General features: G+C 34.0%; 1 protein-coding gene across 1 annotated transcript; it reads left to right on the forward strand.

The window, feature by feature from the left end:
* Positions 1 to 9,865: 9,865 nt before the first annotated feature.
* On the forward strand, positions 9,866 to 11,038 carry LOC113295370. The gene is made up of 2 exons (XM_026543708.1): positions 9,866 to 9,966; positions 10,606 to 11,038. Exons 1-2 carry the CDS (start codon positions 9,866 to 9,868, stop codon positions 11,036 to 11,038), a joined length of 534 nt encoding a protein of 177 aa, XP_026399493.1.
* Positions 11,039 to 14,288: the final 3,250 nt, after the last annotated feature.

Raw genomic sequence — 14,288 nt, forward strand, 5'->3', positions numbered from 1 at the left:
GCCTAGGTTGAATATTCACCGTTAGATGAAACCTTTGAATCTTATTAACATATACAAGATATACACTATGGTTAGGTAAACCGTAACCGAAATGTGTATAAATATTATGTTCAACATGGTTAGCCAAAACTAGCCGACTTGAACCTAAAAGATTAACACTCATTTTCATCTTCACAAAAACATTAATTTTGAGACAATTATGTGATTAAATGAGTATAGTGTTAATTAGAGAATTGAAAAAATGCAAATCATCTCATATAAATAATTTAATCACAATTAAATCAAAATCGACATAGATTGTAAATGTACAAGGTACAAATACTTGAACCATTCATGAGTCGGCTAAGTCACAATGTGGGGATCGGTTTGCAAACTTATAGCAATTACCGAGTTTTTGAGTCTATAGAACTCTTCAGTTCACGTACCGGTTTGCAAACTAAAGACTTTTACCGGTTCCGGAGTTCACAGAATATTTCAGTTTGCATACCGGTTAAGGTACCAAACTAGTTCTAGAACGTAGAACTGTTTTGGCTCGCATACCGGTTTGATACTTTGACCCGGTTCGCTTACCACAGTTCCAAAATGGTTTGTATACGAATATATATACCTATCAGGATCACGAAACAATTAGATTTTCCATCATATGCATACGAGTAAGCTTATCACACAAATCTGAAAGTCGATATATAGCTACTCTGTTACGTATACAAGTACATGTATTACGGCTTCAGACATATTACAGTTTTCTCAGTTTGTAAGACCGATGCCACTGTCTTGTATTCCTAATATAGTAGTTTTATATTTCTCTAAATCAATTCAAAACATTCCTGAATAATATCAATGACACATATCACTGTTACATGCTATTTTTGAATGATAAAATTGAATCATGATTTGGTTCCGAACAATAAATTATTCTCCACCGAAATTGATCAAGTATGAACAATTGTTCATTAAGCTTAGTCATTATATTTCAAAAAATTCTTAAACTAAATAATTAGTCCTTGACTCGAAATTCTTGTCTATGCAATCTAGTCTAACTCAAGGATTAAAAGTTTAATATAACTTGAGAAATAGGTAGTTCAGTCTTCACTTACCTTTTGTTGATGAAGTTCTCCAAAAGCTTCGGTTGATCTTCACCTTAGAACGCAAACGATGACTAGCTCATTTCTCAACTCCACTATCATATACCGAGATTTAACTAATTATAGACTAGAAATCAATATCTAGTTTTGAAAACTAAATTTGACAACAAGCTTGATATAGCAACACTTGTGAGTTCGACCGATCAGTGCTCTAAAAATCTCCCCCTTTGTCATTTTGGTGACAAAACTATTAATACATATGGATAACAAAAATAATTTTTTGAAAAACTCCTTGATCCACCATGTTTTCTTGATTTCCTTGGTTTCTCCAACTCTCCTTGAATTCTTCGTTATTTTAAGTTGCAATGATTCTGAATGTGTTCAACTTAGCATTTTTGTTGTTGAAGAACCGATTCCATAGCGATAACAACTTTTTGAAAACAAATATTCTCAATTGTGGCTATATAGAAATATAGTATTATTATCTTCTCTCCAAAGTTCATTGTATCTCAACTCTGAAGTAACACCACGGTGATATGTTTCACCCACTTAACCAATACTTACATCTTTTGTTTAATAGGTAAAACCTATTTCTTAAATGATCCCCCTCCCACACACACACATAATAATTCGTAAACCATATGTATATAGTATGAAACCGTAGAAATCGCGGTCGGGACGGTCGAGGTCCTATCTGGTCTCTATTATGTCCAGAAGAGTTATCGAAGGATGAAGCGCCTGTGGTATATGATTATCCATTCGTGAATATTTATCCCACGAACATATGAAGATAATTTTTTAATATTTCAATATCAAGAATTGTATCCGTAAATAGATGTTTTGAAGTCGCCACCTGACTAAGAGGATTCAACACCCTTTCTAACTAGTTTGAATTCTTTCGGGTAATCAAGATATAGTTATGATTTACATATTCATGGTCTTCTATCAGAGAGTTCGGGGTAAGGAGATTCTAGTACGAGATGGGAGGGTGTTTGGCACCCATCAGTCGCCCAATCATATGATTGGCCTATACTTCATGATCAAATGGGAATAATATTTACAAATTCTCTTTAAAATGTTTTATACACACCTGTGATAATGTTAATAGGCCAAATGGGAATAATATATATATATATATTGGCATAACAACTAATTATTCAAGGGTATCGGGAATCTAGATAAATTCCTAGCATGTTGATAATGTTAATAGGCCAAATCTAAAGTTGTAATTTACTGATGTAAAGAGTTTATATTTATTCTAGATATCCTTGGATGATGATAGAAAATCGGAAACTACCACGGACTTCCTATTTAAGGTTTATTGAAGTTTTGAGGTAAGAACTGATAACCTGCAGCTTAACCGTAAATTCAATAAATTATTTACATGATATTCACGTGCAGGATCATAATATGAGAGGGGAAGCCGCTCTATGCTCACATTTACATTTTTCCACAACATGAATTAATTATATTATACTACAAAATACATCATTAAAATAAATTATACATGAACTGGCATGAGCAATCAGAATGTGAGAAGAGGAATCCACTCTATACTCACGATTTTTGATTTACTCACGATAATTCATTTGAAAAATATCTTGGATGGGGTATTTGCTTCAGAGAGATTTTTATACTCTCCTTCTTGTTTTTGGTAAGTAGGATAAAAGTAGTTAAAGTACCATCAATTTAATGCTAATTTTTTAAAAACTTAAAGACAATACTTGATTGATTATTTCTATTTTTTGGGGTTTTCTCTCAAAATACTAAAAAATAATATGACAATAATTGCTAATATTTATGAGGGAATTGAAATTTTTCTTTAATTAAATTGCACAATACGTGAATATTTGCTTAAATGGAATGGGGTTGTAGACTTGGGACATGTGAGAAGAAATATTTTCTATTTTTTACGATAATAATTCTTCTTGGTTAGGAATATTGAGTGTGAAAATTAGGATTTTTGGGTTTGCATGGGGAGAAAATGAACTTTTCTTTGCATGGGAAGAATAAATCTTTCTTGGGTAGAATAAGATTTTCTTGGTGTAATTCGTGTCTTTCCGAATGAAGTAAGGCATACCTTATATAGTTGTAGAAAGATATGGAGGGAATGATGAGAAGGAATATTGGGACAAAGGATGTTGGGATTGATTTACTTTTTTTTCCTCTTGTTTTTTAGGGTGTAAAGTAATTTTTTGAATAGGTGTACGGGTGGAAAGAGGAGTATATTGAGCAGAGAAGGTGCATGAGGTTTATTTTGATGAGATTAAAAATTATTTTTGGGATAATGGGATGAAAGAAGTTTTATTATTTTGGCAAAAGGTGGTTTTTAGTGGGATTTGAAAAAGATATTTTTTTTGCTTTTTTGGGTAATGGGGTTGAATGAAGGCATGTGAAAAAAAATAAGAGGATTTATTTTATTGGATAATATGGATGTGGGATGGGGATAATGATGTATGGTTGAATTCTTTTCATTTCTGAGAAAAGAAGTGTTAGTAATAGAAAGATTTTTTATATTTTTTCTTTTATTTATTTCACATGGGTCATGGAAATGGGTGATTGGGTGGTGAAGTGGGTGGTGAGATGGGTAGTAAAATGGATAATTGGGTGATGAAATTGGTGGATGTAGTGTTTATGGTCTTTGACTTAAAGGATATGAAAATCTCCAATGGTTCCATATAAAATTTCTCTTGCATCCGGCTTCAAAACGTAAGACTGATATGTTTCTATGGAGGGTGCGAGATTGGGGTATCAACATAAACTACTAAAATAATTCTTCCCCTTTTTGTCAATAAAATTAATAAAGGTACGAAAATTGCGGGATCGTAACGAATACAACCAAAAGATATCTCAAGTTTTGAGGAAGACGGAGATACTACATAATAACATGGTTAAAATGCAACTCCTCATATCAACTTGTTTAGATGATATCACATAGTAATAAATACTTAACGCTCATCTTAGGAGATTAAAAAGATACAAGCATCCCCTTTATCATTTCACAGCCACACTCCCCCACAAAGATATAGCAATTAAGTACAAGTTCAATTAAGAATTCTTCCCCATAAAATGTTATTCCCAAGAGAACAATATGAGTGACCTTAATTTTGTGAAAAAGAAGGACTTTGGACATTAACAAATCACAAGGATTTGTATCCATAGTATCGACATAAATTAATCTCAAGGCCAATTGCGAACAACGAAACAAATTTACTCGATTTTACTCAACATAAGAGAATCTTACGGAGTGTGTCAAGCATCAAAACACAAAAGTGTGATCAAAAAGATCAATACTGCGAGAAAAATCTCAAAGAGTTTGTTTTATTTTCTTTTTATAAAAAACATAATAGATTTAATTTCTGATCATATATGAAATATTAGGTCGATTCACGAGAACGTAAAGGCACAAATAGTTCATTATATGTTTACAATAATTAAACCAATAATGATTACATACTGCAAGTTCTTTTTCCAACGACTCTAGAATTTAAATAAATAAATCTAAAAACATGCAAGATGAAATACGTTGCAAATAGCTTTGTGTAATCACAATCTTTGTAATACCAAACTCTAATTATCCTTCTCAAGAATAAAATCCTCAAAAGAAGTTTCCTAGAGAATAAAATACAAGAAAGCAAAATAAAATAATATGTAGTCTGCGACTTGCGTTTTGAGAGAGCTGAGGTCTTCCGAAGCTCTTCCTAGTTCCCAATTGATAAGATGGAAATCCCTTTTGGAAGCATACAATTGTTCAAACACCACTTTGATGTCACTCATAATGATTCCAACCAAATCTTGAGATATCTGAACCGGTTTTGACCTTGAGTGTTCTTGAGCAAAGTAACATGCTTTGTTGACAGGATTATCATACAACTCAACAATGTCTGAACAACTATCCTCCCTTTTCTTGTTATCTTCCTTTATGTTGTTTGAAAAACTCGAAGCATCCATGGTTCGTGAACGTTCGTGAGTTATTCAAGCACCTATGAAAGGTGAGCGAACCTTTATACATATATATATATATATATATATATATATATATATCATAGTTTCTAGGTTTAGAATCCTAGAAGAAGAGAGATTTGTTTTATAATCTTCTTGGAGAGGCTTTTGAATCAAGATCCGGGAGGGTTTCAGAACTTAACGCACATGGGTCCGCGAGCACGAATGTTGTATCCAGACTCATTTAAACAGACTATTCTAATCAACCTTGTTCTTAGCTCAACAGATAAAGATCTAGAGCACAAGAGAAACATGAGATTTCAAGAACAAATATGACAAACTACTAGGAATTTTAAAACAGAAAATACAGTACATAATACCAAAACATTATGTGTTAAGAAGAATACCATTCTTGAACGAATTTTACATCTTCCTTTCCATTATCCAGAAAGAGGAAAAATTTACCATAATCAAAGTATGTTATGGTAGGCATCCATTAAATGCCTATCATGAACAACATGATCTTTTGATAAACATCTATAGTTTTACCTGTTTTAGTAAGTAGCAAGTTTTCATCTTTACGGGAAAAGAATGTAGAGTTCTTACCTGTATTTGGCATCTTCCTAGACTTCCTGAAGTCCTTGATTTTGATAATTTGTTTGAACTTAGAAATAGTATGTTTAACCTTAGTACAAAGGCTCAAACTAGTAGTACTTTCTTATACAGATTCTTTCAGTGTCCCTTTCTTCTTGTTAATTGACGACCACTCAAATTAGACTTTATCCAACTGGGAACATCGGATCTTGTCTTGGTCTCAACTAAATTAACCTTTTGAAAATCATTACAATAGTGAAAAGGCTGTGTCGAGCATTTATAGGAAAACATGGTCTATCACAACATTGATTCCTTTGCCTAAAGGTTGGATGTTGACAACCTGCACTGTTAAGAGTATTAGTCTTAACATATGATTTTGGTTTGATAACTTCCTGTGATGCCCAAATAAGCACATCATGAAGTTTTTCATTCCTTATGCGAAAACGACATTTCTTTTCCAGGTGAACGTTTTTACCACAATAATAACACCTGTAAAAAGTGTAATTATCTGGAACCTTGTGTGCTGTTTTTGGAGGTTGATATTTGCTCCTCTGATCTTTAACTCTTGATTTACATTTACTGGAAACCCTGGGTTGAACGAAAGCACTAGTTTCGAAAAATTTGACCTCTGTGCTGATACTTGGAGCATTTATTACCTTACAACCCAATCCTCGTGTGTTATGATGATTTTTACTTGCTCATAGTACAATGGTAGATTTGTTTGAACTATCAATGAACTTTTTCAAGTTTTCATCCAACAACACGATATTATTATTATCAGCAGTTAAATCAGCCTTAAGCTGTTTTTCTCACTCGAGAAAAACACTTTCTCTGTCTTTAGAACAAACTGTTGAGAGTTTAACATTGCATCATTACTTGCAAGTTTTTATTCCAACATAATGAGATTATTACGAAGATATTCACATTCTAGGTTCCTTGAATGTGCTTCTTCTTCGCGATCCTCAAGGAGGGATTGTATTGAATAGTAATCACAATCATAACCATTAACGATCTTTCTCAGTTTATTGTTTTCTTAACAGAGAGGAGTCAGAAAGGGAGTCAAACATGATGTCAGTCTTTTTCCTTTTAAGAGATGGTAAAAAAACTTAATGTATTGTGAGACTTCCTCATCAACATCTTCATTAATGTCAGAATCACTTTCGTGAGAAAGTTCATCCAGTTGTTTTTCTAGGCGTGTTCCCTAACCATCCACAATTTTAGATGATGTGAAAGATGTGACAGTTTTCTCATGTGAACCGACCTCTGGAAACATGTCTGAACGATTCCAAACTGGTGCTACATTTTTTAAGATTTCATCTCTGGCCATATAATCAGACTGCTTCAAACACAAACTTATTAGGTCTTAACGTGTTTGCCTTCTCTGATACCAACTGAAAGTGCAGGGGGTACCAAGATACACCACCAATTTTTTTTAGGCAATCTATAAGGACAAACTCAACACACCTCCGAGAGTAAAAACTCAATCAAGGAAAGTTCCTAGAGTTATATCTCTCTCTTTGTTGTTGTTAGAACGTTTAAAGAATTGAATCCGTGAACCCAACTTACAAAGAGAGTTCTTGGAGGTACCAAATACCAATGTCCAAGGACCAATCAAGCATTTTCCAACTAACAAGGTTGGACCTAACTACTGTGATTGATCAACGCACAATCTATGATATTTCAATTATAAAGATAAAAAATATAATGCGGAAAAGAAATAACACAGACACCATAAGTTTTGTTAACGAGGAAACAGCAAATGCAGAAAAACCCCGAGACCTAGTCCAGATTGAACACCAAAATATATTAAACCGCTACATACACTAGCCTACTACCAATTAACTTCCGTCTGGAATGTAGTTGATCCCTAAACAGAAATCCACTGATTAAGGTACAGTCGCGCTCCTTACGCCTCTTGAGTCTCGCAAGACTCTACGCAATTGATTTTATTTAGCTGGTCTCACCCACAACTACGAGTTGCTTCAACCTCAATTGAAGACTTTAAACCAAATCTGCCTCCCACAGATTAAGCTTATAATTGATTTCCTAATTTATGATCTAAACGAATGATCAAATCAAACGATAGATCCAGGTGATGGAAATCGATAGCAACTTAGATAAAAGTCTGGCTACCCTCAAAATCTAGACTTATGCAACCCTAAGTGCATCTTAGATTATTATTCACCTCACAAGTATAAAACTTGAGGAATCAACAAAGTATGAGATGGATTGACTCTGTTGATTACTATCTATCTTGATTATTAGAGAAATCTCTACAAACAATCAAGATTAGGATACTCAAGTTATCAAGATAAAAGATAACTGGACCTAGCTTCACGAATCCCTGTGAAGTCTTTATGGCCGCTAAACCGTAAAAGGGTTTCTGGAGAGGACGACTCCAGATATAACTAGGACACGCCAAAAAGTAGTGTCAGGATTCAAAGATCAAAGTTGCCAAGAGTTCCCATTATATAGACTTCAAAGCCTAGGTTGCTTTATATTTAAGCTAAGTTAGCTTTGAACCAAGCGAACAATATCTACCTTTAGATGAAAGCTTTGAATCTTAATCACATATACAAGATATACACTATGGTTAGGTAAACCGTAACCGAACCTTGTATAAATACTATATTGAACATGGTTATATAAATCAAGGAAGCTGTTTTTTCAATGATTCCAAATAGTGCTCCTTGCCCTGATGGATTCCCTGGTTTTTTCTACAGATATGCATGGGAGATAATTGGGGAAGGTGTTATTAATGCTATAAGATATTGCTGGACAAGAGGTTTCATTCCAAGAGGTTTAAATTCCAACTTTTTATTATTGTTACCAAAAGTTAAAAGTGCTAGAAGACCTAATCAATTTAGACCTATAGGTCTCAGTAATTTCAGCTTTAAAATCTTCACTAAGATTATGACAACAAGAACGTATAGTTGATGGGGAAGATAATTTCTGAGCAGCAAGTAGCTTTCTTGAAAGGTAGATGCATACAGGAACAAACAATACTTTCTTCTGAGATGATCAATGAACTTGATACAAAAAAGGAGAGGAGGTAATGTTGGACTTAAACTTGATATTACTCAGGCTTATGATTCTCTAAGTTGGGAGTTTCTATTTGAAGTTATGAATAAATATGGTTTCTCTCAAAATTGTGTAAATTGGTTACATCATCTGTTTGTTTCAGCAAGGATATCTATCTTATTAAATGGTGGACCAGTTGGTTTCTTTGAAGTGAGCAGTGGATTGAGGCAAGTTGAACCTCTATCACCAATATTATTTATTCTAGCTGAAGATGTTCTCAGTAGGACTTTAACTAAAATGGTGGAGTAAAATCAGATAATGCCAATGGTAAACTTCAGAGGAGTTCATCCTACTCACATTCTTTTTCCAGATGATGTTTTTCCATTCTTTAATGGTCACAAGAAGAATATTCAAAATGTTTTCAAACTACTTCATGATTATCAATCATCCCATGGTCAAGTAGTTAATCAACAAAAGAGCAAACTATTAGTTGTTGGAGTAAGTGAAGGAAGGAAAAAACAAATAGCAAATGAATGTCAGATGTATTTATCTAGTTTTCCTGACAAATACTTAGGTGTTATTCTGCAACCTGGAAGGGTAAAATCAAGTACTGTGTGGGGAGTTGTTGAAATGGTGCAAAGTAGACTGGCTATCTAGATTAGTAAGATGTTGTCCTTCAAAGATAGACTTACTCTAATTAAGTCAATATTATGCAGCATACCAATATATAACATGTCTATATATAAGTGGCCAATGAGTGTAATTTAATTGTGTGAAAGACTTATAAGAAATTTCTTATGGACTGGTGATCCATATGAGAGGAAGAGTGTAACTCTAATATGGGAAGAAACTTGCTCACCAATGGATGAAGGGGGATTGGGCATTAGGATATCGGAGGCGATAAACGAATCTCTGCTAATGAAGTTAGTTTGGAAAATTCAGAATTCATAAGCTGAATGGGCTAGATTTATGAGAGCAAAGTTCTACACTGTTAATGGTGACTGGATCTCAGGTTACAAGAAATCTTCAATTTTTCCTGGTTTAAAATGGGTTATGGAAGATGTTAAACAAAATACAAGATGAATTGAAGGATCTGGAGAACAAATTTCAGTACGGAAAGATGCGTGGGTTAAAGAAAAATCTTTTATTGAACTATTTCCTAATGATGATTTCATTCTACATAATATAAACATGAAAGTGTCTGAGCTAATTGTGAATGGGGAATGGCTCATATCTTCAAATTTACTTCAATACTTTCAGATAGAAGAGCTTCCAGTTATATCAAGGCAGGAGGATACAAGAATTTGGAATGGTACATTGTCAGGTAAGCTCATAGTTTCATCTGCAGTTGAACTAATCAGATTATATTATAATAAAGTTAAATGGAATAAATATGAATGGAATCCTATACTCCATCCCTCAACTGCAAGTAACATATGGAAGTTGGTGAGGGGAGTCTGTGCAACAAATGAAAAGATGCAAAAAAAAAAGGTTTCAGTCTTGCTTATAAATGCTATATCTTCAATGAAAATACATAAAATCTTGAACACATTATGTGGCACTGCAACTTCAGTCAATTAATTTGGAAGTGGTTGGGTGATGTCTTTCTATTATGTAATCCTAAATCTTATGAAGATGTGAAGAATTTTGCAAAAAAAAAATTGGAGCAGTTAAAGAAATATGGTTAGTAGTTGCTTCAGTAACAATGATGGAGCTATGGTTTTTAAGGAACAAAATATGCTATGAGGATGACAAGGTGGATTTAGGAAGGTTCAAGCTGAGAATAAAACAGTATACAAAAGAGTGTGCAATAAGAATGAAAAGTTCAATGTGGGACTGCAACTATGATTATATGGTTTTTAAATTCTTTGAAGTAAAGAACCCTCCAACTATGATTTGTGGAAATCAGATTTAAACTTCCTGAAATAAACCAAACACTGATATGATGTGATGGTGCATCTAGAGGAAATCCAGGGGCAGCTGGATATGGATTTCTTTGCAGAGGTGATCAGGGGGAGTTTATATATGCAGAAGCTAGAGGTTTGGGGATAGCAACAAATTTTATTGCTGAAGTCATGGCCATTATTGGAGCTGCAAAATGGGCAGTGCAAAATAATAAGTTAAATATATGCATCAACTCTGATTCCAGTGCAGCAATAAAAGCATATACTTCTGGAGGCTTACCATGGATCTGTCAGACAAGATGGAACAGAATAAAGGAAATCCTTATAAATATTCAATTTGTACATAGCTTGAGAGAAATAAATTTCTCAGCTGATTCTCTGGCTAAGAAAGGTGCAGGTTTGGAGAGGGGTACTAGCCAAAGATTCATAACAAAACCAATTTTCATATCTGCTATGGAATCTCCTGACAGATGTTACTATAGGTTTTGTTAGTCATGGGCTTGGGTTTACAGTCCAGTTGAGTCTGTTTTTTCATTTTCAGATTTATGTTTTGAGATCCTTATTTTGGGATTTAGTTTGTATTTCTTCAATTATTTGAGTAATAAAATAAATTGATTAAGAAAAAAAAAATTATTGGTGGAGATACTCGGGTTTCATTCCTATTTCCTAGTCAAATCTTTATGAGTCGCTCCTCCTCTCGGTCTAGAGCGGTTTGGTATTTAGCGTGCTTCCTGGCTCTCCTGCGATCTTCCTGTATTATCAGTGCGGCATCATCGTCCTCCGTGTCTGATGCGGTCTGCCCATCTACCATATTCTCGGGTCTCATCTGACTCGTTTCAACGCGCCTAGAAAAATGTGATCTTCATCCTGTCCTAAACTGATATCCTCTTTGACGGTTGTCATTCTTCTACCTGGTACCTATGAAGCACAGATACTTTAAAATTATTGACGTATCCGTGTCGGCGCCGTATCAGTATCGGATACTTGGGAATACCTAGGGATATGTATCAGATACTCCATTTAAAGTATCATATTTTTTTAATTACGAAAATGGTAAGGGATACTTTGGGATATTATAAAAGGGGATACTTCCTATAATCTTAGCATATATTTTTATATGCAAAATCTGTATATTTATAATTTTATGCATAAAGTTAAAATACTTTTTGTACTCATCAACACATAGAATAATTATATCTAAACTGAATAACATGTTGACTATAAAGAAATAAAAAAATATTGGTTATTTTATGGTGCTTGATTTCCTAATGTTACAAAATTTTAACTCTAAGGATTTTTGGGTAGCCATTTTTTTTTTGTTTTTTTGTTTCTGTTTTGACACATTCCGCGGGCTAGCACAACCCAAGCCAAAACAAAAAAACACACACAAAACAAAAAAAGGGAAAAAACAACAAAAACAAACTAACTGCTACTCTTCTTTCTCAAAATCACCTTCTTCAACTTATCAGCCGCCAGGATTTCTCTGAAATCTGCTGTGAACTCCTCAAATCTAATTTCCACATAAAAGTTGGTAGGATGAGTGCTAGCCAAAAAATCAGCAACTTTATTAGTTTCTCTATAGCAATGAGACACCTTCAAAGAAGAGAAAACATTCTTGAGCTTCTTGATTCTCCTCCAAATGTGTAGACATCTCCAAGGAGGCTTAGAACCAGGCCTACTAAAGAGATTATAAACTTCCTTTGAATCAATAGAAAGATGAGATTTTGGCTTATGAAGAGAAATAAAACTCTGCAGACGCATTTCAACACACTATAACTCATGATCCATAACAGTTATAGGAAGGCTACCTCCACTTACTGCACTAAGAACATCTCCTTCGTGATCTCTTGGATAGCACCACAACCCCAAGATTCCTCCTTCTTTGAACCATCTGTATTTATCATTACCTCATCTTCTTTAGGGCCTAACCAAGTACATTCAATATATTAAGATTTCCTGAAAATACAGTCCACCTGCCATCTATTCATAAACCATATGTTCTGAGCTTTATCTTCCACCTTATGAACAGAAGCATCCATTTTATATCTGACATCTTGAATAATTAAAATACCCACTTGGTCAGCTGAGTTGGATTGAGAATGAAAAATCCTTTGATTTCTCTCTTTACAAACATGATAAATAAAACCATTTAAAGCTAACTTCTGAAAGTTGAGATAGGGTTATCACCTGAAAAATCTGTAAGATCCCATTTAATTTCCTCATCCCATCTACTCTCCAGATTTTTAATAAAACCCAGCTTTAGAATAATGCCCATCGAAATTTGGGAAGTGACCAATCATAAAAGAGATGTTATTCAGTTTCAATCTCACCAATACAGAAGACACAAGTAGCATCTTGTATAATCCCCATTTTAAAAGCTTGTATCTTGTTTTTAATCTCTTATGAAAAGCCAACCAAGTGATAAAATAATGTCTAGGAATATGTTGTTTAAACCACAGTAACTAATACCACAAAGGATGAGCAGTAGGGGTAGAAATTACGGAGTAAGTATCTTTAATAGAAAAGGCTCCAGAATCACTCACCTTCCAAATTAGTTGATCTTCCTCAGTAACATTGAAATCAACTTTAGAGAGCTGAAGCACTGCCTCATTTGCAGCAACATCTGTTAGAGCATGACTCGGTTGAACCCACCAAGCGTTGGTATGTCAAGTTTGGTTGTCGTATTTTAGTGAGACAAAACTCATTTAAAGAGTCGCTTGATTATGTACTACAGTCAACTTCGTATAGACTAGATTGAAAGTATTAGGATATGAGATATTACAAGTATTGCGAAGACTTGAAGAAGTGAAGAAGTGAGGAGCTACAACGACAACATCATCCTTCCACTTGAGGTTAGTGATATTTGTCTTGAGCTGTTTCATTACCTTACGTATCTTTCAAGTCGTGCATATTGAAAACATAACTCCGAAGCATGAATGATTATACTCTAGTTAGACGTAGCATTAAGGAATACAATACGAGGTTTATTGCTTAACCATTAAACTTTGTATATAAGACATCGACATAATCGTTTGAATGCTATTGTGATTATGTATGGGTATAAGGTGAAGATTTCATCCTAAGAAATAATGTTTTACATTTAAAGGAAGTAAATTCGTGAACTTGTTTTGTGAATCGAAAGGGAAATTTCTAGGCTTTATTGGTATTGTTATTCATTGCATATCTTTTGAACTACCAATATATGTGATTAGTATAACCGCTCATGACTTGTTTATGTTCTTGATAAAACTATTCACAAAGGCCTGACTTTTGTATTGGTATGACTTTTATTAGTGAAACCAATCTTAAGTAATCACCTGATATGGTAAGATATATTTAGTGTTATTGGTATGACCAACTCTAGGAAAAGGGGAACTGATCCTATGAAGAGGTGCAACCGATCACAAGAGGAATTGATCCTTGTATGAAGTGCAACAAGTGTTTAGTAGAAAGGGGAATCGATCCTATGAACATGTGCAACAAGTTTTTAGTAAAAGGGGAACCGATCCTATGGACATGGGCAGCAAATACAAGTAGTTACCATAAGTATGTGGGGAACCGATCCTAGTACCTAATCAACCGAATTTTTGGAAAGCTAGTGTGACTATGCACAATACTCACATGGAGGTAAAGCCAAAACTTGTTTTAGTAGAATCGTGAAACCCATGATTTGTGATTGAGTGTTCTTAATTAATCACATAGTTCTTGAAATTCAGATGAACCAATTCTAAATTTGTTTGGA

The sequence above is a fragment of the Papaver somniferum genome, chromosome 7 (genome assembly GCF_003573695.1).
Source record: "Papaver somniferum cultivar HN1 chromosome 7, ASM357369v1, whole genome shotgun sequence".
Taxonomy (NCBI): domain Eukaryota; kingdom Viridiplantae; phylum Streptophyta; class Magnoliopsida; order Ranunculales; family Papaveraceae; genus Papaver; species Papaver somniferum.